Genomic DNA, 26332 nt, shown 5'->3' with positions numbered 1-26332 from the left:
GGTATACAAGTAGTTGCGCTCCACTGCTAGAACCTCCAAACAAGCTCTCGAGAAGGCGTAGCCACTTTGTTCCTTATGAAGTAAATACTAGAAAACTTCTTTTGGAGGGCTGCTGTTTTGGGGTTGCTGCTCTTTTTGGGCAATGTGTGTCTACTGGAAATGCACAACTGCACAATTACTAATGAGCATTTTCCTTTTTTCCCTTTTAGTACTTTTCTTTAACTGACAGTGGCATGGTATAATCTCCACTGAATCGAAGGATGGCATCTGGTCCTGTACTTCCTAATGAAGATGGACAGGTTTCCTTGGGCATCGATGATCTTCATATTTCACTGCACGGTAATTAAAATTGGGTGGGGTAGCACCAGTCACACCTATGGAAACTTTACACTCATTCATTCAAGCATATTGATTCCTATCTTCTTATTATGTGTATGTAGTCTTGAAGGTACAGTGAAAGCTCAGGAAGGTGGGACCACTTTTCTGGAGTCACACAGCTGGTGACCACAGAGCTGAGTTTCTTTTTTTTTTTTTTTCCTATTAGTGATTTAATAATGATTGACAAGATTGTGGTATAAAAGGGGTACAATCCATACAATTCCCACCACCAGAGTTCCATATGCCCTCCCCTCCATTGGAAGTTTCCCTGTTCTTTATCCCGTTGGGAGTATGGACCAAAGATCTTTATGGGGAACAGAAGGTGGAAGGTCAGATTTGAGTTTTGGCTTGGAAGATAGATTTCCTTAGCAACTTCCTCTAGAAAATCCACATCATGAAATTGGGTAAGCATCTTTAAGTAGCATTAATAATCTCAGATTTACAGTAAACTCATAATATTTAGCACATAACTGAGAAGTGAGTGTTTTCTTAAAGCACATTTTGAATTACATCTGGTTATAAAATCTATACTACAAGACAGGTGACAGAGTCTGAGCTGTATTTGTCACTGGAAATGTGATATACACTTATTTGCAGTGCGAATGATTTTCCTTCATAATGCCTTCAGAAGAATGTGGTTCCAATTCTTTGCTCTGTGGGAGAAGAAGTGGAAAGCCAATATAATGTAGTCAAGTAGACACTGTGTGGGATTGCTCACGTTAGCCATATATCATCAGATGTATCAGCCAGTGATTATAGAATGAAGGGTAAACTCTGAAATGGATAGAGTCCTCCAAATTGAGTTTTATATTGTTGCCAGCAAATATATGATTTTCCCAGCTTAAGATGCTGAAAAGAAAACAAGAAGATAATTGTATATGTTTTTCTAGGTAGCATTGATTTCGTGGGAGATTGATTGGCCTTTTGGACAAAACTTGATAGACACTTTGATATACATTAGATATTACTAAAGCAGCCTGTTGGCAGTAGTCTGAAACACATATGGCTTTGTACATTATGAAGGCAGATTTGTTCTTCACAAAATTCACATGTGCTTAATGATCCTTGAAGTAATATGAGAAAAAGAGATTTGATGTAATATAAGAGACTCAGGGTCACTGCTCATAAGAAAGTTTTTCTTTTCCTCTTTAAACATTTTAGAATCCTTTTTTAGAGGCAGCTGGAGGTAATAGCATGGTCTATTTAAGTTATCATGCCTACTTTATTTTAATCCAAATTGTCTCAAGTGAGGCTTTTGTGGCCATACCCTGACATAGAATCACACAATTAACAAAAGATTCAGGTGTCATTATTGAACTGTGGTGGTTCATTATTGGTTTACTATAAGAACAGATATTCCATCCTTGCAGAGTCTGCAAGGAATCAGACTGTGATTTGCTGAAATTCATAGAACAGGACCAAAAAACAAAACAAGTGACTTTGTCCTTTTTTTTTGTTTGTCTTTTGTGTGATACTGGAGAAACCTTTATGAAGGGATTTTGAGGGAACTTACTATAGGGAGATATTTATGTCTTCTTAGTATAGAGATGAGAACAGCATTGAAATGATTGGATTGTTAAGAGGGGAAAAAGGATTTTTCAACTATTAAACATGGATATTAGGGTAGAAGGACTATCAAGTGTAGAAGCCGAGCATCTTGGAATATTAATGGTAGTGCTTATCATGTCCAGATTATTAGCTTTATCTTTATACTTTGTGGGGACCAGGGATTCGAGCCTAGGTCCTTGTGCTTAGTAATATGTGTACACAACCTGGCGTGCCACTAGTTGGTTCTCTCAAAGCAACTTTAAAAAAAAAATAAATTATGATGTCATAGTAAGGTTAACAGTGTGATCTAGGGGGTTAGGAATATAGTTCAGTGGTAGAATACATGTTTTATATGTATGACGTGCCCAGCAAAACAAAAACAGAACCTAAGTGAAGGACTTGTTTCAAAGTCAAATTAATGAGCAAATTCACTGACCTGATTGACTCAGTTTGTGATTTATTTCCCCTTTCTGTTTTTTTTTTTTTTTTGCTAAGAAGAAGGCTATCAATTTACATATTATTTTTAATAGCAGTAGACTTTTTTTAGTGGGTCTGACAACAAGCGAAATAACATGATACACTGTTTAATTTCATTTAGTTGGTCAGTAAATGCTAAGTTCCGGCCATGTTCAACAGGCTGGGTGTTAAAAGAACAAATGTGAATTTGTTGTGCCCCTTTGAGAGAAACATGTTCACCTGTACTTTGGATGTCATGTAGAAGTGAGAAAAGGGGGGAGTAGGGTGGTTAATGCAGCAGATTAAGTACACATGGCACAAAGGTCAAGGACCGGCATAAGGATCCTGGTTGGAGCCCCTGTCTCCCCACCTGCAAGGGAGTCGCTTCACAGGCGGTGAAGCAGGTCTGCAGGTGTCTATCTTTCTCTCCCCCTCTCTGTCTTCCCCTCCTCTTTCCATTTCTCTCTGTCCTGTCCAACAACAATGACATCAATAACAATAGCAATAAAAACTACAACAATAAAACAAGGGCAACAAAAGTGAATGAATGAATGAATGAATAAATAAATAAATAAATAAATATTAGAAGTGAGAAAAGGACCTGAGGTACAGATCAGTCTTATGAAAATAGTTGAGGTCTTTGGATATATAGGGCCCTGGCCTTCCATAGTACCTAGCATATAAATTCAACCCAAAGCATGACTGAGTTTGTTGTCTGGGTTATCTTTTTAGAGAGGTGAAGAATAAAGATATATTTTATGTAACTTGTTATTTGCAAGGTGGGTTAATTTTTTTCACTGTAAAAATCAAATATTTTGGTAAGAATTCCTTTGGCTTTTGTTTTCTTCTTACTGAAGCACCTATAGTTGTTCCTTATTCTTGTGCTTCCTTGTCTCTGGAAATGAGCCATCTGAGACCACCCCAAGTGTGTGTGCTAGGTGCTCTGTGTAGGGTATTCTTCTATCTGTCTAGCCAATGACGGTTTTGACAGATAGGTTTTCACTAAGCAACTTTACTGAAATACAGTTAATGATCTGCCATTCCGATACAAAAGTATATAAAGTAGTCTGAATTTGAAGAATTGTTCTAGGAAAATCTATTAAACAGGATAAAAACGTGGATGTTTATTTTGACATTGGGCAGCAGCATGTGTATATGATATTTGGGGCCTCAGTAGTGCTTTAGTATTCTGTTTCTGAGACAAAAATTCTGTTCTCCCTTATGATTGTGAGTGAATCTAATCACGGGAAGTCTGAGAAAGAGGAACAGGATTAGTAAAAGACTTCTGGGTCAAATTTCAACCCTTTTTGCAGCCAAGTCCCCAATGTGTAATTTTGATGGAAATGATAGCAAGTAAGAAAGGAATGTGCTTAAAATGTAGGCACAATTTTAATTTCCCTAATCAGTTATACTGTTATTATGAATAAAATCAAGTCACCTCTGGGGTATTTCTTAGCTAGTTAGGTGATTATTACATCCATAGAAAACAATCAAAGTTGTAGTTCTTTACAGGCCATTAATACTATACTGTTCTGATACATTAGTAGCTGAAGATACCTTTTGCTGTGTTTTCTTGAAAGATTACTTACGTTGATACTGTAAAACACTGTAGCCTTAAGTATGTTATTATGTAAATATCAACATTTTTATATATCATTACATACTATATAAAATATAGCAAGAGCTCTGCAAATAGTGGGATCTGTGCTGTGTAGTGTTTTCACAGCAGATTCCCCCCCCCTTTAGGTTATTTATACACAGTTTTTTGGCTTCTGGGAACTTTGATTTGTTTTTTGCCAGGTGTATAGAGATAAGCTTACTTTCTTCTGGGTCAGTTACATTTTGAAAACTAGGGCAAGATAAATCCAGGGTCATTTAGAGTCCTGTTAAAGTAGGTTAACAAAGATCTCATTCATTCCTTATAGAAATCAAAATCCTTTTTAATTAGCCCCATGGGAGTCATAGATGTTCTGTGCTTTAGTATGAGTGTGTGTTGGGGAGGGGGTATAATTATTCAAAGCATGAAGTAGTATCTTAGGAAAAAAAAAACTCCATATAATTTCCTCTTGAACACAGCATAGTAAGTCAACATAAGAGATTAATAAAGAACATTTTGTTAGGTTTAGTGTGTGATCTTATAGTCTAAAAATCAGAGGTCAGTCTAAATATGCCTTTTCAAGGAATTCTTTTCTCACTTGACTTCAATCTCATTTGACTTCAACATTGCTGATTGCAGTTTCTCTGAATGACTCCTTCCCCCCCCCCCAAAAAAAAAAAACACTCAGGGAAGTTTTGGCAAAAGGTAACTTTGTTCTCACTATAAGAACTGAAGTTTACTACCACTAAGTATTTTAGTCATTTAAAAGTGGTAGGTAAAAGGATATGATTGATAAGAGAGTTGGAATGTTTACAGTTCTAACTTTGTTTATCTCTGGAGGAGAGAGTGAGATTCTTGGAGACTAATGTCCCTTATCACTGACCGCCTGTGTGGTGGTGCATGTTAAGTGTGCAAAGGAAGAAACTGGCAGGACAGTAGCCACTCAGTTGTCTGCCTGTGGGGGAGGGGTGGGTAGAGCCGCACTCATAAGCCACACAGGTCACTTTAGTCTGTACTGCCCAAGGACTACCTGGTGGAATCATGGGGGAGTGTTACAAGATGAAGGGCACCTAACCAAATGCTGAACACAAACAACCCTTAACACTTTTCAAATATGAGAAACATTTTTCAGATATGAGAAACATTTAAAACCTTTTTTGTTGTTGTTGTTACCCTTGTTGTTTATCGTTGTTGTTATTGTTGTCGCTGTCTTTGTTGTTGGATAGGACAGAGAGAAATGGAGAGAGGAGGGGAAGACAGAGACGGGGAGAGAAAAATAGACACCTGCAGACCTGCTTCACCGCTTGTGAAGCGACTCCCCTGCAGGTAGGGAGCCCTGGGCTCGAACCAGGATCCTTAGGCTGATCCTTGCGTTTTGCACCGCCCGGCCCCCTAAAAACTTTTCAAAATATTGAAATTCTTGGTTCTGTCTTCAGTTAAGCAGGACTATTAATAGTGGGAACTAGCTCCATACTTAGCTGCCTCAGTCTTAATGTGTTTTGACATAAATTCTAGGAGATTTTGATGTTTTAAAAACAGAAAGTTTCACTAGTACAGGTGATACACACCACTTAATTTAATTTAGTTTTTTAAGTTTTAGTTATAAAATGGAAATATTGACAAAACTATAGGATAAGAGGGGCACAATTCCACACAATTTCTACCACCAGAGCTGTGTATCCAATCCCCTCCCGTGATAGCTTCCTTATTATTTATCCCTCTAGTAGTATGGACCCAGCATCATTATGGGGTGCAGAAGGTGGAAGGTCTGACTTCTGTAATTGCTTCCCTGCTGAATGTGGGCATTAGCAGGTATATCCATACCCCCAGCCTGTCTCTCTCCCTAGTGGGGCAGGGATCTGGGGAGGCAGGGTCATCTGGTAGGGTCATCTGCCTAGGAAAGTCAGGTTGGCATCATGGTATCATCTGGAACCTGGTGGCTGAAAAAGAGTTAAGATATAAAGCAGAACAAATTGTTGACTAATCATGAACTTAAAGGCAACAATATTGCAGATGAAGATTTGGGGTCTCTATTTTGGAAAAAGCTAGTAGGTCTGTTTTAGGTATATTCTTTTTAAAAAAATTTATTTTATGGGAGTCGGGCTGTAGTGCAGCAGGTTAAGCGCAGGTGGCGCAAAGCACAAGGACTGGCATAAGGATCCCAGTTCGAACCCCGGCTCCCCACCTGCAGGGGAGTCGCTTCACAGGCGGTGAAGCAGGTCTGCAGGTGTCTATCTTTCTCTCCTCCTCTCTGCCTTCCCCTCCTCTCTCCATTTCTCTCTGTCCTATCCAACAACGACAACAACAATAATAACTACAACAATAAAACAACAAGGGCAACAAAAGAGAATAAATAAATAAAATAAATATAAAAAAATCTTCTTTAAAAAATTATTTTATTTATAAAAAGGAAACACTGACAAAAACCATAGGATAAGAGGGATACAACTCCACACAATTCCCACCACCAGAACTCCGTATCCCATCCCCTCCCCTGATAGCTTTCCTATTCTTTATTCCTCTGGGAGTATGGACCCAAGGTCATTGTGGGAAGCAGAAGGTTGAAGGTCTGGATTCTGTAGCTTGCCCACTGAACATGGGCATTGGCAGGTTGACCTGTACTCCCAGCCTATCTCTTTCCCTAGTGGGGAAGGGCTCTGGGGAAGTGGAACTCCAGGACACATTGGTGGGGTTGTCTGTCCATGGAAGTCTGGTTGGCATCATGGTAGCATCTGGAACCTGGTGGCTGAAAAGAGAGTTAACATATAAAGTCGAACAAGTTGTTGACTAATCATGAACCTAAAGGCTGGAATAGTGCAGATGAAGAGTTGGGGGGCGGTCTCTATTTTGTAGATAGTTAGTAGGAATATTTTACTTATATTCCAAAGGGCCTGTGGCTATACTAGTTTTTTTTTTTCCCCTAAGCCTGAAATCTGATATGCAGGTAGATTCAAGTTATTATCTGGGGAGATGATGGCATGGCTGGAAAAAGGAACAGAAAGCTGGATCAAGGAAGAGATCCAGCAGAAAGCTGGATCAAGGAAGCAGAAAGCTGGATCAAGGAAGAGAAATTAAAAAATATATTTTACTTATATTCCAAAGGGCCTGTGGCTATACTAGTTTTTTTTTTTTTCCCTGAGCCTGAAATCTGATATGCAGGTGGATTCAAGTTATTATCTGGGGAGATGATGGCATGGCTGGAAAAAGGAGCAGAAAGCTGGATCAAGGAAGAGAAATATGGGAAATATGGGAAAGGATACACCACTTTATTAACTACAGAATTATGACTTTTGAGTCTACACAAACCTAATCCTGTTTACTAATTTCTTTCTTGCAGGGAGATCGCTTCACAAGTGACGAAGCAGGTCTGCAGGTGTCTGTCCTTCTCTCCCCTCTCTATCTTCCTTTCTCTCTCAATGTCTCTTTATCCTATCCAATAAAATGGAAAATATGGCCATAGGAGCAGTGGATTCATAGTGCTGGCACAGAGCCCCAGTGATAGATAACCCGGGAGACACAAAAAAAGAGCATTTAATTAATACAAGGAACTGGGTAAGTCTGAGGTGCTTATTCAAAGTACAAACAAACTTGGTGAGCTGATGGAGTAGTTGAAGCCTGGTGTGGCTGAGTTGTAATGGGTAAGGGTTGGCATGAGCTGGGATTAGAGAGCAAGGCAAGACAGGGCTGGGCCAGACAGTGATTCATCAACTCTAAGATACAGTTTATTTCTTTGTTTTATTTTTAAATTTATTTTAATTATTTGTTGTATTTTAAAAACGTTACTTGGGGGTTAGATCCACACCATTCCCACCACCAGTTCTGAATCATTAGTCTCTCCACTGCAAGCCACCACAGTTCCCCCAAGATTGTAGACATGGGCCAAACATCATATCTACAATTATCTGTCTACATTTATACATAACTCTCCCCTTTTTCTTCCTTATCCAATCCTCTCTTCCCCTCCAAGCCACTCATGACAACATTACTACCTCCATATGTCCCTCTCCTTTTCCTTTCCTTTCCTTTTCTGCAACTTGGTGTCTGAAAGGTGGCAGGACATAAAATGAGACAAAATGGTTAATGAACACAGCCAAAACATAGGACTAGAGCAGATGAGATTAGGGATGTTAGGGTAGAAGAAAGCTAGGAAGTCTATTTTTTGCATGTTCCTAGGGGCCCACAACTATGGTAGTTTTGCTTGAGTTTGATAGCTAGCCTGAAGTTGGGTAAGAATACTGTCCGAGAGAATGGTGTCAGAGTAGAGAAAAGGGCTAGAAAGTTGGATTAGGGCAGAGAGTAGCTCCCATTTTTGAAAAACTTCTGTGAGTAAAATGAACTATTTACTGTCATCTACCTGATACAGGGCCTATCTATATATTTAGCACCAGAGCCTGTGTAACCTCTAAGTCCCTATTGGTCTGAGCTTGCAGCTCATAGTCACAGCTGAGAACTTTGCAGGCTGCACTTATTTCAGGACCAGTCTTCCTCAAATGGGAGGGCAGGATACCCCAGCCTCACTTTGGAGACTGGGGCTATCCCTACCTTTGCTGCTTTATGGCAAGGGTAAGGTCCTGGGTGGTTCCTGTTTGAAGTGACCAGTGGTGGTGGTAGAGAGAGGGATCCACTACAACTTTAGGTAAGGTACAGTTTACAGATGGGAACTGTTGCAAGATTTTAGTTAGGGGGGTGGGGGGGGGGTCATCTGATTTATATTTTCTAGAAGATCACTCTGGCTGCTGTGTGGAGTGACTGTTATCTGGGAGCAGAAGTGGCAAGACCAGTTAGGATATTTTTGTTGTAGTCTAGGCAAAATGTTATGGCAATAAGGTTGATAAACAGTTTCTAAAAAATAGTTGTGAATGCTATGTGACATGAGTGAAAAAAGAAAAAAATATATATTTTCCCCTTGAGCAGTTGACTAAGTTGGTTATTACTGGGTTACTGGAAAAGTCAAGATGAATTTCTGCATAGAAAAACAGAAAATGGGTCATGACTTTTATAACAATACAACAACTTATTGTAATAAAGATTAGTAGAGGGGCCGGGTGTTGACACACCTGGTTGACTGCACATGTTACAATGTGCAAGGACCCAGGTTCAAGCCCCTGATCTCCACCTGCAGGGGGAAAAGCATCAAGAGTGGTGAAGCCAGGCTACAGGGTGTCTCTGTCTCTCTTCCTCTCTATCTCCCCCTTTCCCTCGATTTCTGGCTGTCTTTATCCAATAAAGAAAGAAAGAAAGATAATAAAAAACCAAAAACATAAAAAAATTAGTAGGTAAGTTTTAGGGTAACTCCGAGTAAAGGAAATATTAAGTGGACTGCTGTATATAAGGAGTCAGAGTTGTAGAGAGAGCCATAGGTTTGGGAGCTATTACCATGTGGCTGCTATATTTACATTTAAAACTATGAATGGGATGAGATCAGCTGTGGCATGTGTAAGTGGCACAGTCCTCTAGGGTCTTTCAGTGTTTAAAAGACAAGCAGAAGAGAAGCAAGCCAACAACACTGAGGAATAGCCATGGCCAAATAAGGAAAACTAGAAGAGAAGTTATTTCAAGAAGCAGATGGTAAACTTTGCAGAGTAGAGAGATAGCTACTATATTGGGCTCAGAGAGTTAGAGGGTGGCTTTGACAAAACTACTCAAGTTGTGCAGTGGGCTGTTAAGCATGTAGGAAATAAAGAAGTATATACAGCGAATTAACACTTTCAAGAAATTTTGCTCTGGGAATTGAAGATAGCTCAGCAGGTAGAGTGCATGCTTTGTCCTGTGTGAGGCACAGCTTTGATCCTTAGTATCATTTGCGAGTATCATATTTTGTATATCTTTATCTCTATCTCTCCTTTCTCTCTCTAAGTAGAATGAAATATTGGGCTAGGAAGACTTCCCTGTGGTATCACACATGCATGAATCCTTCATTTCTTGATGCCACATTAAAATAGTTTTTTCTTATAAAGGGGTAAATGTTGAAGAAAAATACAGGATTTTAAAAAATTCTTTATTGGTTTAATAGTTTACAGTCAATAGTAAAATATAATAGCTTGTATATGCAAAACATTTCTCAGTTTTCCAAATTACAATCCAACCCCCAATATATCCTCTGCTTCTGTTCCAGAAGCTGAACCCTCCCCACTACCCATCCCAGAGTTGTTTTTTTTTAATTTTTAAAAATTTATTTATTTTTCCCTTTTGTTGCCCTTGTTTTTTTTATTGTTGTTGTAGTTATTATTGTTGTTATTTATGTCGTTGTAGTGGGATAAGACAGAGAGAAATGGAGGGAGGAGGGGAAGACAGAGAGGGGGAGAGAGACAGACACTTACAGACCTGCTTCACCGCCTGTGAAGCGACTCCTCTGCAGGTGGGGAGCTGGGGGCTTGAACCGGGATCCTTACACCGGTTCTTGCACTTTGCGCCACATCCCAGAGTTTTTTTACTTTAGAGAAATACACCAACTGTAGGCTAAAGTCTGCTTAGTGTTTTTTTTTTTCTTTTTTCCTTCTGATCTTATTTTTCAACTTCTGTGTATGAGTGAGATCGTCCCATATTCAGCCTTCTCTTTCTGATTTATCTCCCTTAACATGATTTTTTCAAGCTTCATCCAAGATGGGGTGAAGAAGGTGAATTCATCATTTTTAATAGCTTAGTAGTATTCTATTGTGTATATATACCACAACTTACTCAGCCACTCATCTGTTGTTGGACACCTGGGTTGCTTCCAGGTTTTGGCTATTACAAATTGTGCTGCTATGAACTTAGGTATACACAGATCTTTTGTATGAGTGTGTTTGGTCCCTTAGGATATATCCCCAGGAGAGGAATTGCATAGGGTAGGTCCATTTCTAGCCTTCTGAGAGTTCCCCAGACTGCTCTCCACAGGGGTTGGACCAATTGATACTCCCTCCAGCAGTTCAGTGAGTTTCTGTGTCCCTACAACCTCTCATTTGTTGCTACTACCTTTTCTGTTGTATGACATTCTCATAGGAGTGAAATGGTATCTCATTGTTGTCTTTATTTGCATGTCTCTGGCAATCAATGACTTGGAGCATTGTTTCATATGTGTGTTGACCTTTTGTATCCCTTCTATGATGAATATTCTGTTCATATCCTCTCTTCATCTTTGGATGGGGTTATTTTTGTTATTGTTGTTGTTGTTGTTGTTGAGTTTGGTCAGCTCTTTATGTATTTTAGTTACTAGCCTCTTACCTGATATATTGCATATAAAGATCTTCTTCCCACTCTGTGGAAGTTCTCTTTGTTTGGGTGTTGGTTTCTTTTGCTGTGCACAGCTTTTTAATTTGATATAATCCTATTGGTTTGTTTTTGTTTTAGTCTTCTTCATAATTGGACTCATATTATTTGTCTTTAAAATTTATATGGAAAAGAGTTCTGCCAATATTTTCCTCTAAGTATTTGATAGTTTCTGGTGTAACATCCAAGTCCTTGATCCACTTGGAATTAACTTTTGTGTTTGGTGAAATATAGTGGTTTGGTTTCATTCATCTGCATGTTTCAACCCAATTTTTCCAACACCATTTGTTGAAGAGACTCTGCTTTCCCCATTTAATAGTCTGGGCACCTTTGTCAAAGATTAAATGTCCATAGGTGTGGGGGCTTATTTCTGGGCTCTCAGTTCTATTCCACTGGTCAGTGTGTCTATTCATGTTCCAGTACCAAGCAGTTTTGATTACTGTGGCCCTGAAATACAATTTGAGATCTGGGAGTGTGATGCCTCTGATTCTTTTCTATCTTCTCAAGATTGTTTTGGCAATTCTAGGTCTTTTCTGGTTCCAGATAAACATTTATAACTTTTGTTCTGTTCTCCTAAAAAAAATTGGGTGGGACCTTGATGGGAATTGGATTAACTTTGCATATGGCTCTGGGTAGTATATTCATTTTAATGACATTAATTCTTCTATCCCATGAACATGGAATATCTTTCCATTTCTTTGTGCCTTTTTCTATTATAGGATCTCTTAGGAAATGCTTCTCTGTTATTTGTTCAGTTTGTCTTAACTACAAGTTTACATATTCCTAGAGTTCCATTCACTTATTTGTTCATGTAATATTAAATAGTGTTTTTGTAATGTGTGCACTTGACCAGTCTCACACCACCACCTGGCCCCCTCAACAAGTGTTTTTGAATACCCATGGTGTACTTTGCCGAGGATACCATGACTACCATGGTGTACCATGCTGAGCATGTGGGGTGTTACCCTATAACATATGCTCTTTTTTAATTAAAAAATTTAATTATTTTACTGGGTAGATAATTATTTATTGGATAGAGACAGAAATTGTGAAGAGGGAATTGGGCGGTAGCGCTACGGGTTGAGCGCAGGTGGCGCAAAGCACAAGGACTGGCGTAAGGTTCCCAGTTCGAGCCCCTGGCTCTCACCTGCAGGGGAGTCACTTCACAAGCAGTGAAGCAGGTCTGCAGGTGTCTATCTTTATCTCCCCCTCTCTGTCTTCCCCTCCTCCCTCCACTTCTCTCTGTCCCATCCAACAACGACAACAATAATAACTACAACAATAAAAAAAGGGCAACAAAAGGGAATAAATAAATATTAAAAGAAAAGAAATTGAGAGGAAAGGGGGAGATAAGTAGATAGACAGCAAGACAGCTGCAACACTACTTCACAACTCACAATGCTTTCCCCCTCTAGGTGGGGAGTGGGGGCTTGAACCCCTGGCCTTGTGCATTGTGCTCAATCAGATGTGTCACCACTAAGCCTATAGTGTGTGTTCTGACAGCAGAGCAACAAACTAGTACAGAGTTCATCATAATATATGATGTGAGCTGCAAGTGAGGGAAGAAAGGACACTAACTAGTCTGTTACGTAAACTCTGGGATTGGAGATCCAAGCTGAGAGCTAGATGATGCTAGCAAATAATCAGGGTGGAGATGTGAGAATCTCCATGCAGTGGTGATAGCATGTGAAAGGCCAGATGATAAGACTGACATAGCATATTCAAACAAAATGCATGCTTGGTGAAACTGAGGATTAGTGTTTGAAGGGGAATGTGAAGAGGTGAAGCTGTGAAGGCTCTTGCGTACACATAAGAGTTTGAATATTTTCCAACAACTAGGAGAAGCAATTGGAAGGATTTTCATTAGTTCTGAACTGGTTTTATAAATCACCCAAGGCTGCAGTGTGGGTTGTGGCCTTATGGAAATGATTATGGAGACAGAAAATCCAGTGTAAATCTACTTGTGGTGGTCCAGCAGGTGAGGTACAATGATGCCCTGATCTGGGGGTTGTCCATGGAGACGGAAAGAAACAGTTATTCCTGACAGGCACAATGACTAGGGCTATTTGACAGACTGTGTGGAGGTGGATGAGGGAGAAGAAAGTAGCAAAGATGACTCTTGTCCAAGTGAGCGGATGATGGAAACACTCACTGGGAAAAGATGCATGAGAAAAACTTTGGTATGTGTGGGGATAAGAGTTGTGGTTAATGATGATGACTCATCCAAAAAATCTGTGCTTGCGATGCCCATGGAATAATAAATAGACACACCCAGAAAACAGTGTGATGTAGACACCTGGGTTGAAGAGAAATATTTGGAAGTCATGAGCATATACATATATATATATACTTGATAGTTTATTCCTTTGGAATAAATGAAAATATTTAGAACGAGAAAAAGGTTCTAGGAAGAATAGTACACAAATAATAAAAAAGCAAAACAATCCCATAATAGAGCCTGAGAATTAGTATCCAGATAGGCAGGAAGAAAACCACATGAGCATGGTCTCATGGGACCTTCTTGAAAGAAGGAGAATGTTTGATGGAAAGGATAGAAAACATTATCAAAGTTCTGAGATATTCAGCAAATACTGAGAAGTATACACTGAGTTTAGCAATGGGAATGTTACTGGTGATTTGAGATTTAAGTGGATATATTGGAGTAGGAGCCAGCTTTTTAAAAAAGTATGTTTACTAGTGCATGTGTGAGAGAGGAGATAAACAATTCATTCTTTAGTGGATTGGGAACGTGAAGGTGTCAAGTGTACATAACTCTTTTAAGACGTTTGTATTTTGAGAGCTGGGTAGATAGTGTCCTGCAAATCCCAGATTTGTAATTGTAGTACAGTACAGATCTTTCTCATGCAGTCTGGTTCTTTATCTCTATGTAAAGTCAGAGGTGCTTAGGTTGCTGTTCCAGAGGAAGGCATTTAGGCTCTCACATCTTTATTTCCAAAACAGGAACACCCTCAGATCTACTTGGTAGATAAAAGATAGCAAATAAGGTGTAAGAAATCTGTGTAAAAAGGAATGTGATTTCTGTGACTCCACAAATATTTCTTGAGCAACTGGGATGAGTCAGAAGAGGGTAAGAGAGACAAAATACACCCTAGATTCTCAGCATTTTTATCTCACTGGAGGACTCATTATGTGCTAGAAATATTAGATTTGTTTACTTGGAGAGCCAGTGAAATTGGAAACAAAAGCTTCAGTGTGAAGATCTCAGGTGTTTACATAAGGGTGTGGCTCACTCATGTGGCAACATGAAATTGCTGGTTTCAGGGCAAGTTAAGGTCCAAAGTAGAAATCATTTGCTCTGTGCCTTATATTTTCCTAGCAACTTTAAAAAATACTTAATTCTCCACATTGATCAGAAGAAAATAGTACTAAGTTCCCTTTCCCTCCTTTGCCAACCATTTAACTGCTTCATCAATTGTTTTCTGAATTTGTATAACATGAAACACAGTCAAATTTTCTTTCTAAATTTTTAAAAATTCTATTTTATTGACAGAAACTGAGAGGGGAGGAAGAGGTAGAGAGGGAAGGAGACACAGAGACACTGCAGTCCTGTTTCACCACTTGTGAAGCTTTCCCCCTGCAGGTGGGGGTTAGAGGCTTGAACCTAGGTCCTTGTGCACTGTGATGTATATGCTTAACCAGGTGCCCAACCACCGGGCCTTATGAAAATGTTCTGTTCTAGAAATCTAGAGGGTACCTGACAGTGCAGCAAAAAGTGAGACTTAATTGAAGAATTGTATGTAATTTAGCTTGGGTAGGGGAATAGAGTAGGAGTGGAAAAGTTGTGAAAAGTCAGGAAAAAGTATATTGATGTCAAATTATGAATAACCTAGAATGTTAGTTTATTAATTTATAATATGCTTATTAAGGAATTAGGGAATGATCAAAAGATTTTAGTGAGGAGAGTGACAGGTTACAGTAGTGAATCTGGAACATTCCGCAATAGACTTTATATTAGTATTCGAATGCAGTAAGACCAGTCTTGGAATAGTCCAATCTTGTAATAATACATTGCATTTAAATGCAAATGGAAACTAATGACTCTCATGCTCAGGGTGACTGCTTAGAATTTTTTTTTTATTGTTGTAGTGATTATTGTTGTTGTTACTGATGTCATTGTTGGATAGGACAGAGAGAAATGGAGAGAGAGAGGGAAGACAGAGGGGGAGAGAAAGATAGACACCTGCAGACCTGCTTCACCACCTTTGAAGAGACTCCCCTGAAGGTGGGGAGCCGGGGGCTCGAACCAGGATCCTTACGCTGATCTTGTACTTTACCCACTGTGCTACCGCCCGACTCCCAGAATTCTTATTATTATGGGGCTGGGTGGTGGCGCACCTGGTTGAGCAACATGTAACAGTGCTCAAGGACCCAGTTTCGAGCCCCTGGCCCCCACCTGCAGGGGGAAAGCTTTGCAAGTGGGTGAAGCAGGGCTGCAGGTGTCTCTCTGTCTCCTCCTTCCCTCTTGATTTCTGGCTGTCTCTATTCAATAAATAAAGATAAAAAAGAATTCTTTTTTTTTAAATTGGGGTGGGGGAGTTAATTGCTTACAGTATACTCTTTGACACATAAACACAACCTTTTATTTCCCCTTGAGAGATATCTGGGAGATACTTGCTTCCTCCAACTGAGGGTCCCTTCCTCCATCATACACCAAGACTTTAATGTCCCTTCATCCCATCTGCTTCACTCCTTCCCCAAAATCCTTTGCTTTGGTGAATACACCACACCCAGACCAAGTTTCACCAAGTTCCACCTATGAATGGGATCACTTGATATTGATCTTTCTCTTTCTGACTTATCTCACTCAACATAATACTTTCAAGTTCTGACCAAGGGAGATGACCTCATCATTTTTGATAGCCGCATAGTATTCCATTACATCTATGTACCGCAACTTCCATTCATGTGCTGTTGGCCATCTGGGTTGCTTCCAAAGTTGGGCTATTACAAACCGCTGCTATGAACATAGGTGTGCACAGTTTTTTTTTTTGATAGGTAGCATTGTTTTCCCTGGGTATATTCCCCAGACGTAGGATTGCTGGGCCATAAGGTAGATCTGTTTCTAGTGTTTTGATGAATCTCCAAACTGTTTTCCACATGCACTGGGCCAATTTACATTCTTATTAGTAACGTAGGAGAGTTTCCTTTCCCCGCACAGCATCTCTAGCAGTTAGTGTTTCTTCATTCTTTTTTTATATATCACAAGTTCATGCATTTCAATTCCTTATATTGTATTCATAAACAAAACCATGCAGTAATTGTCTTTCAGAGAAATGTAGATCATCTGGTAACAATTATCAACTATAGCAATAAGAGTCCTTGAGCAAAAAACAAGCAAACAAGCAAAAAAAAACCTGGAGGATAAAATCCCTTCACTCTACTGCCCCTCCCTCATGTTTTTGTTAAATGCAGAACCAGGGGAGGGGGGTAGCACCGTCTTTTTTTTTTTTTTTTTCTTTATTGGAGGAATTAATGTTTTACAGTTGACAGTAAATACAATAGTTTGTACATGCATAAATTTCTCACTTTTCCATATAACAACCCCCACTAGGTCCTCTGCCATCATGTTCCAGGACCTGTGCTCTCCCCACTCACCCACCCCAGAGTCTTTTACTTTGGTGCAGTATACCAGTTCCATAGTAGCACAGTCTTTGTGCAAAAAACTTTCATGCCTGAGGCTACAGAATTTCAGGTTCAATTTCAGACACCGGCATAAACCAAAGCTGAAAAGTGCACAAGTGAACACTTGAGGAAGTCAGGTGCTGTTTCCCTTATCTTCCCGCGTTTTTCAGTGGGGTTGTTTGTACTTTTATTGGTAAGTTTGGCAAGTTCTTTGTGTGTTTCGGTTATTATCCTCTTCCAATGTATGACACATAAAGATTTTCTTTTGGTATGTTGGTGAGTGCTTAGAATTCTTACTACCCAGGTGCCTGGAGTTCACTCACCAATAGAGGTGCACACTGTCATGGGCAAGAACCTGGGTTCAAGCCTTCAGCACTATATATAAGGAAAAGCTTCACAAATGGAGCAGATCTCTGGTGTCTGTCATCTCTCTGCTTCTCACTCTTGTCTCCTGTCTGTGATTGAAAGGAAGAAAATCCATTCGGAGCTGTGGAATTCTATGGGAAAATTAAAAAAAAAGAAAAAAGACCTCTTAGATGAACTTTTATGAAACTGATCCTTGGCAGTACCTAAGAGCTGTAATAGTTTCATAATACGCTGTATAATGAACTTACAATCTATCTTCTTCAATCAAGCTTAACTCAATTCATTTTCATTTAAGCTTCCTTTTAGCTAAGGATTTGAGTTGCCAACTCACACAAGGCAGATTGAATAAAATCAAACTCAGGGATTAAATGTAAATATGGTAGTAACAACTACAGAAAATTTTGGCCTTCTGTGTCTTTTTTTCCCTCAAATTAAAATCTTTTCCAAAACTGATCACCAAGGATACCTACATGAGATCTGAATAAAATTTACTGACTATATTTTAGACACATTCTCTCCCTCTCTCTCTCTTTCTCTCTCTCTCTCCCTCTCCCTCTCTCTCTTACACACACACACACACACACACACACGCACACACAGACACACTTCTTGTTTATCTTAAAAAGGTCAGGGCAGAGAAGCTGTCATTTACATTTGTTGACATTTTTAGATACTCATAGCAGAGTTTACTCTTTCCTTGATTTTGTGTATATTTCACATGTGCTGATTAAATCACTCTGTTCCTAGTATGCCATTTTGAGAATTTCTGTTATTTGATTAGAAAGTTACACAAGGAGCTTCAGTGGCACAGACGGTTAGTGTGCGGTACTTATTCAGAAAGTTACACAAGAAATTAAGAAATTGAACCCAACTGTTAAGTCTTTTTTAAAAAAATATTTATTTATTCCCTTTTGTTGCCCTTGTTTTGTGTTGTTGTAGTTATTGTTATCGATTACTCTTTCCTTGATTTTGTGTATATTTCACATGTGCTGATTAAATCACTCTGTTCCTAGTATGCCATTTTGAGAATTTCTGTTATTTGATTAGAAAGTTACACAAGGAGCTTCAGTGGTTAGTGTGCGGTACTTATTCAGAAAGTTACACAAGAAATTAAGAAATTGAACCCAACTGTTAAGTCTTTTTTTTTTTTTTCTGTTAAGTCTTTTTTAAAAAAATATTTATTTATTCCCTTTTGTTGCCCTTGTTTTGTGTTGTTGTAGTTATTGTTATCGATGTCGTCATTGTTGGATAGGAAAGAGAAATGGAGAGAGGAGGGGAATACAGAGGGGGAAAGATAGACACCTGTAGACTTGCTTCATCCTGCAGGTGTTGAGCTGGGGGCTCAAACCAGGATCCTTATCCCAGTCCTTGCGCTTTGCGCCACCTGCACTCCAACTGTTAAGTCTTACCACTCAAATTAGGTCCCTTTAAAAGATGTACTTCTCAATTGTTTTTTTTTCCCCCAATGGACTAGCCTTTGAACAGAATAAAAAGTTATTGATCCTACTATAGGGTGAACTATTTGGCTCTCATTCCTGTGAAATTAATATCTCTTTTCATGGATAAGACAATATAAAAACGTGAGAAAAGTGTGTCAAGGAATAAATGAAACGGGACATCTGAAACCATTTAAGTGAGCTGCTTCAAAAGTGTTTAATTGCTCCTGGGACATCTTTGTTTGAGGTAGCAAAGGGTTCTTGTTGCATTGGAAGGGTTCTGATTTCCAGCATGAAGAATTGGACAATGAGTTAGTTGAAAGATACACAGTTACTTTTCTAAAGCCTTTCATGAAGATTTCTTTTATTGTTTTTTTTTTTTTTCTCCTTGACTAACTGGAGAGTACCTGTAGGGGTTATTCTGACATTTTTCTCCCCTTTGTTTCTGTTAGATTCTAATCAAATCAGGACAGGGATAGGTTAAAGTTTTCATTGGAAACTTTTGGGATTATTTTAACTTGCCATTTATATCCCTTTCAGGGTGCCCTTCTGTTCTAGCTCATACGAGATGAGGTCCTTTGATGCAGGCAATCCAGTTTAAGTCCTAGTTTTGCAGCTTCTCTTCTTTTCTTTCCTCTTTTTTTTTTTTTCCTGTTCTTCTCTCGATTATTTTATTTGATTTTGGATAGAGAAATTGAGAGGAAAGGGAGGAGGTAGAGGGGAGAGATACTTGCAGCATTGTTTTACCACTCATAAATCTTTCCTTCTTCATGTGGAGCCAGGGGGCTTGAACACTATAACGTATATGCTTTACTGGATGTGCCACAACCCAGCCCCATGCAGCCTGTTTTTTTCTTTCTTTCTTTTTAATTTTTTTATTAGGGGATTAATGGTTTACAGTTGACAGAAAATACAGTAGTTTGTACATGCATAACATTTCCCAGTTTTCCACATAACAATACAATCCCCACTGGGTCCTCTTCCATCATGTTCCAGGACCTGAACCTCCGCCCCCCCCCCCCCCGGGGGCCTTTTACTTTGGTGCAGTACACCAACTCCAGTCCGAGTTCTGCTTAGTGTTTTCTCTTCTGATCTTGTTTTTCAACTTCTGCCTGAGAGTGAGAACATCCCATATTCATCCTTCTGTTTCTGACTTATCTCACTTAACATGATTCCTTCAAGCTCCATCCAAGAAGGGCTGAAAATGGTGAAACCACCATTTTTTAATAACTGAGTAGTATTCCATTGTGTATATATACCACAACTTACTCAGCCACTCATCTGTTGTTGGACACCTGGGTTGCTTCCAGGTTATGGATATTACAGATTGTGCTGCTATGAACATAGGTATACACAAATCTTTTTGAATGGGTATTTTTGGTTCCTCAGGATATATTCCCAGGAGAGGGTTATAGGGTGGGTCCATTTCTAGTATTCTGAGAGTTCTTCAGACTGCTCTCCACAGGGATTGGACCAATTTATATTCCCACCAGCAGTGCAATGCTGCCTCTTTTTAAATGAGAAAAATTCCTAGTTCTAAGTTCACTTAATACCAAGACCCCTTTTGTATCACATGGATATTAAATGAGTTTTCATATTATTGCAAAATAGATTAAAGTAAAATAAATTTTGAGATGGATATGGAATTCTAAATCTCCTTATGTACAAGATGTTCTTTTAAAATTTTTAAAATTATACTTATTTACTTATTGTATAGAAATGGCCATAAATCTAGAGGGAAGGGAGAGGGAGAGACAGAGAGATATGTGCAGCACTGCTTCACCACTTCACCACTCTCAAAGCTTTCCCCCTATAGGTGTGGACTGGGGGCTGGAACCCAGGTCTTTGAGTATTATATAGCATGTGCACTGAACCAGGTGAGCTACCACCCGGCCCCAAGACTTTCTTATCTTTATTTTAATTAAAGGAAAGGCAAAGAAAAGAATGCATCCCCCCTCACACACACACCCCAAGTGTTGCAGTCAACATAGTAGAGAAGTACTGTCAATTTCCATCATCCTATCAAATTTAAAAGAAAGAAAGAAAGAAAGAAAGAAAGGAAGGAAGGAAGAAAGAAAAAGAAAGAAGGCAGGGAGAAGAAAGGAAGATGTAAAATTGCCTCTAGGAGTGGTGAATTTGTCATGCAGACATTGATCCCCAGTGAAAAACCTGATGGTCATTAAAATAAATTACAATAAAAAAACATACCTCAAGGATTAGAGAATATATTTAACATTTGAATGTGTAGAACAGAATTGGTGCTTCTTTGTAATCTTTTGCTAAGTGAAATTTGTATAAAACAGAAACCCCCCTCAATGTCAATTCAGTTCAGCGCACAGTTATTGAGTGTCCTACAATGTGTAAGTCACAGGGCTATTACTAATATTAACTAGTGATACAGGAAAAAAAAAGTGAGTTAAAGAAGATAAAGAAAAAAAATCTAGAAAGACCAAGTATTTCATTAGTCTCTAATCACTCACAATTGTAAACATCCAATACTTAGATTGGTTTTTTTGTTTGTTTGTTTTGTTTTTGGTCACCAGGGTTCTTGCTGGGGCTCAGTGCACCTGTAGATATCCACTGGTCCCATTGTTTCTTTTTTAAAAAAAATTATATTTATTTATTCCCTTTTGTTGCCCTTGTTGTTTTATTTTTGTAGTAATTATTACTGATGTTGTTGTTGTTGGATAGGACAGAGAAATGGAGAGAGGTGGGGAAGACAGAGGGGGAGAGAAAGATAGACACCTGCAGACCTGCTTCACCACCTATGAAGCGACTCCCGTGCAGGTGGGGAGCTGGGGGCTTGAACTGGGATCCTTATGTTGGTCCTTGTGCTTTGTGCCACCTGCACTTAACCCGCTGAGCTACCGCCCGACTCCCTTCCCATTGTTTCTTTACCTCCTTTTTTTGATAGAGTGAAAGCCAGAGAGAGAGAGAAACAGTGAGGAGAAACACTGTAGCAGATTTCCACTGTACTTGAAGCCCTCTACACAGATGCTCCCAGGCTCTTCTGTGTGGTAGCATGTGCATTCTACTTGCAGGCCCATATATATTTTCTTTTTCAAATTTTTGTTCATCTGTTTGTTTGACTTTTTTTCAAATATATTTATTTATTTATTCATAATTGGATAGAGACAGAGATAAATTGAGAGGGGAAGGGGGAAGTAGAGAGGGAGAAAGCTTTCCCCCCGGCAGATGGGGCCCAGGGGCTTGAGCCTGTGTCCTTGCACACTGTAGTGCGTGCACACTTAACTAGGTGCACCACGGCCTGGCCCCCTTGTTTGCCTGACTTTTGCAAGTTGAAGTAAGATTGAATTATCACAGGTTCTGTTCCAAAACCAAAACTCAAACCAAATGAAAAAAAAATTATGATCTGAGTGATTATTTAAAATTTTTTTTGGGGAGGAGTTGGACGGTTGCACAGCGGGTTAAGCACAGGTGGTGCAAAGCACAAGGACCTGTAAGGATCCCGGTTCAAGCCCCCGGCTCCCCACCTGCAGGGGGGTTTGCTTCACAGGTGGTGAAGCAGGTCTGCAGGTGTCTATCTTTCTCTCCCCCTCTCTGTCTTCCCCTCCTCTCTCCATTTCTCTCTGTCCTATCCAACAATGATGACAACAATAATAACTACAACAATAAAAAACAAGAAGGGCAACAAAAGGGAATAAATAATAAATAAATATTAAAGAATAAATCTTTAAAATTTTTTTGTTTTTTTGTTTGTTAATGGGCAAAAGAAAAGAGAACCAGAATGAATGCATCATACAGGTGGTACTGGATGTCCAGTGTAGGATTTCACGCATGCCTGCACTACTGCTGCACCATCATTTGGGCCATAAAATATTTTGAAAACTCATGCCACGTCATGCCAACAATGCCTGTCCTTACAACTGTGTTAGACAGGAACTAAGAAGAGAATGTAGCATTGTCTAGAAATAGCAGTGAAGAGCAAGGAACAAGTGGCACAGGGCTAAGAGACAGGAAATCCACCACTTGAGAGAACTGCTGATTGTCAGAGAACTCTTAGAAGCAGAGTGTTCAGAGGAAGGGCCAGGTTTTTACTTATAGTCGAAAGGTAGAGTTTTCCCAGGGGAGGGAGTAGGCACAAGGGACACCCTATGGTAAAAGAACGGATTTCATCATCAGTGAAAGGGTTTTGAAGCATTGAGAGGTGAAGATGAGAACATTGGTGATACATGAAGAATCTCATGGAAATTAGAAGGGAACCAGAGAGTCTGGGGCTGTGTGTCTGCAAGTGTGTGTTGATTGACATTAGGCAGGAATAATGGCTCTGTGAGGTGAGATCTAGGGAACTCAAGGGTGGTGACATGACTGTGAGAACTGGACAACAGGGAGTAGTGGTGTCTGTCCTGTTGAGGTCCAGGGGTGAGGAGATCTGGGGAATGGAAAGTTAGGCCTTGTGTGCAGGGCTAACCCTTGACCTTAGAGATAAACCAGCTGAAGTTGGGGGGTAGAAAACAGGGGAATAAGATCTTGATGGGTGGGGTCCACTCCTGGGTGTGAGGGTGGTTGGTGTTGGAGGGAATATATATTCTGATCTTTCCCTGGACTTCCACTTGGTAAGAGTCAAAGTTAGCACTTCTCTGTATTTACTATGTCCTAGAGTCTTTTAAGCGAATTACTAAAGTCTCATAGCAATCTCTGGAACAGGAATGCTAATTTTCTTATTCCTTGAGGTCACACAGCTACTCTGTTACAGAAGCAGGACTTGAACTCAGGACTCTGGCTCTATTGGTAGTCATTTTCAGTTAATTCAACCACAGTATATTCTCCATGATAATTAGTCATGATAAATGTCTAGACTAAATGATTTTGGTATTTGTTTTTAATTTATTATTATTATTGCCTTCAGGGTTATTGCTGGGGCTTGGTGCCTGCACCATGAATCCACCGCTCCTGGAGTCCATTTTTTCCCCCTTTTGTTGCCTTTGTTGTTGTAACCTCGTTGTGGTTATTATTACCAGTGTTGATGTTGTTCGTTGTTGGATAGGACAGAGAGAAATGGAGAGAGGAGGGGAAGACAGAGAGGGGAGAGGAAGATAGACACCTGCAGACCTGCTTCACCGCCTGTGAAGCGGCTCCCCTGCTTGTGGGGGGGGGGCTCGAACTGGGATCCTTAAGCTGGTCCTTGCGCTTTGCACCACCTGCGCTTAACCCACTGCGCCATCGCCTGACCCCCCCCCCCCAGGCTATTTTTCCCCCCTTTTGTTGCCCTTGTTGTTTTATCATTTTTGTAGTTATTATTATTGTTTTTATTGCTGTCGTTGTTGTTGGATAGGACAGAGAGAAATGGAGAAAGGAGGGGAAGACAGAGAGGGGAAGAAAAAGATAGACACCTGCAGACCTGCTTCACCGCCTATGAAGCGACTCCCCTGCAGGTGGGAAGCCGGGGGCTTGAACTGGTATACTTACGCGGGTCCTTGCACTTTGCGCCATGTGCGCTTAATCCGCTGTGCTACCGCCCGACTCCCTATTTTTAATTTTTTTAAAAAGATCTTATTTATTTATGAGAAAGATAGGAGGAGAGAGAAAGATCCAGACATCACTCTGACACATGTGCTGCCGGGGACTGAACTCGGGACTTCATGCTTGAGAGTCCAAAGCCCTATCACTGTGCCACCTCCCGGACCACTAATTTTTATTGCCACCAGGGTTATCTCGGGCTTAGTAGCTACAGAATGAATCTACCACTTCACATGGCCATTTCCCAGCCGCCCACACCCTCCCCCCATTTTACTTGCTGGGACAGAGAGAAATTGAAAAGGGATGGGCACTGACTGCGTCATTGATTTTGAAGCTCCTCCCTTATAGGTGGGGACTGGGGGCTTGAACCTGGGTCCTTGTGTGCTCTGCTCAACTAGTTGCACCACTACCAGCCTTTTTTGTTGCTGTTGTTGTTGTTGTTGTTAATGACTTCGGATGATTTGATTTTGGTTAAGACTTAAGTTCTTTTGGACTAGGAACACTTTTCTCCTAAGTCACGGCTCACAGGGCCTGTCAAGACCAAGTTTGCATTTAATTCTTTTGTCAGTCGAAGGTATCAAAAACCACTATCTGCTAACCATTGGTTTTAAAAACTATATTATATCAACATGCTTTTTCAAAGCACTTTTTATGGAGATTATTTAAAATTCAGACCAAGTTCTAGGAAGTTTGCAAAATTGTGAAACGCATGCACTTACCTACCCAGTGTGACAGACACCTGAAGCTTTGCTGTGTTCAGAAGGGTTCCGAGGCTCCTCACTGTATCTGTTGCCCTTTCTTTAATAGCTGAGCAAGAAGACACTCAGAAGAAAGCCTTCACCTGCTGGATAAACTCAAAGTTGGCAAAGGTAAGGAAAAAAAGAAAGGACAAATTAAGTTGTAAGTATATTTAAGTTACTCCTCTTCCCCTTTTGGTTTTGTCTGCCAAAGGACACTGGTGACATGTAAGACATTAAGAGCATGTGCTAGATATCACCTTGATGTTGGCTTTTTATTGTTCTTGTTTCCCTGAGGAAGGATAAGGATTTAATCCTGACGAGAGTGAACATGTAAACTGAATATGAATTTGCCTTTCCTATTTTTAGGGTCTTGACCAGCACTATGCTAGGGCTCCTAGAATTTTTATCTTCTACCACAGGACTCAGCTGCATAGCACTACACCAGGCTGGGGCTTGATAGGAAAGATATGACCACTGACGTATGATCACGATATCCATTGACCATGTTACAAACTCAACCACCTAGAACCTTCTGGGATTCCCCCTCCTCCCCCCCCCCCCCCCGCTATCTCATAATGCTTTTCAGTCCAGATTACCCCCACTTTTTCACTTTTTTAAATTAAAATTTTGTAATTCAAAGACTCTGGGGTGGGGGGGAGGGTTCAGGTCCTGGAACATGATGGAAGAGGGGGACTTTGAGGGGGTGGAATTGTTATGTGAAAAACTGGGAAATGTTACACATGTACAAACCATTAATCCCCCAATAAAGAAATTTTAAAAATAAAATCAAATTTCAATTAATTTTTCAGTTAATTTTATTAGTGATTTGATATTGATTTATAAAATTGTAATGGGGTATCATTCCATATAGTTTCTACCACCAGACTTCTTTGTCCCCATTCCCCTCCATTGGAAATTGCAGTAGTTCTCCCAAGGTTACTTGGGAGATATAGGCTGATTCTATAATTATCTATCTTCCATTCTTTTTCTCCAATGTTTTTTCTTGGTGTAACCATTATATTTGGTGTCATATGATGTCCCTCTCTCAGTACTTTTTAATTCACCTATCTCACTTGCCTGGATTGACTTGTGTCTAAGTAAGGTATCAAGAGTTCATAGTTTTAGAAATTAACAGTTGTTTTAATGTTATCTCAGTCCCTGAGGTGAAACACAGTGGCTGTTAAAGCCTCTTATCTTCTTTATCTTCCCTGAAGGCTATGGGAGCCTGAGGTCTTTTTAACTATAAGTAGATTAATTCTCTTAATCACTCACTCAAGACCAAGAGATAAAACAGGGTGGGGGATAGATAGCACAGTGATTATGCTAAACGGCTTCCATGCCCTTAGGGTCCTAAATCCTGGGCCTAATCCACACCTCACCCTTATCTGGAGCCTAGCCAAGCTGCACTCGCGTGGCCCTGTGTTTCTGAATAAATTCTG

At 39.9% G+C, this 26332-nt stretch overlaps 1 protein-coding gene across 12 annotated transcripts in view; it reads left to right on the top strand.

Annotated features, from left to right (window-relative positions):
• Nucleotides 1–26332, top strand: part of SYNE2 (spectrin repeat containing nuclear envelope protein 2) — a 429917-nt gene that overhangs the window by 60941 nt on the left and 342644 nt on the right. For all 12 annotated transcript variants that reach the window (XM_060174850.1, XM_060174845.1, XM_060174844.1 and 9 more), the window contains exons 2-3: nt 210–339; nt 24961–25022. In XM_060174850.1, the coding sequence (XP_060030833.1) occupies nt 261–339; nt 24961–25022 (141 nt within the window). In that variant the 5' untranslated portion in view covers nt 210–260. The remainder of the gene's footprint in view (nt 1–209; nt 340–24960; nt 25023–26332) is intronic.

This window comes from Erinaceus europaeus, chromosome 16 (genome assembly GCF_950295315.1).
Source record: "Erinaceus europaeus chromosome 16, mEriEur2.1, whole genome shotgun sequence".
Taxonomy (NCBI): domain Eukaryota; kingdom Metazoa; phylum Chordata; class Mammalia; order Eulipotyphla; family Erinaceidae; genus Erinaceus; species Erinaceus europaeus.
Note: the sequence above shows the minus strand (reverse complement) of the source record. Positions and strands in the feature narration are given on the sequence as shown.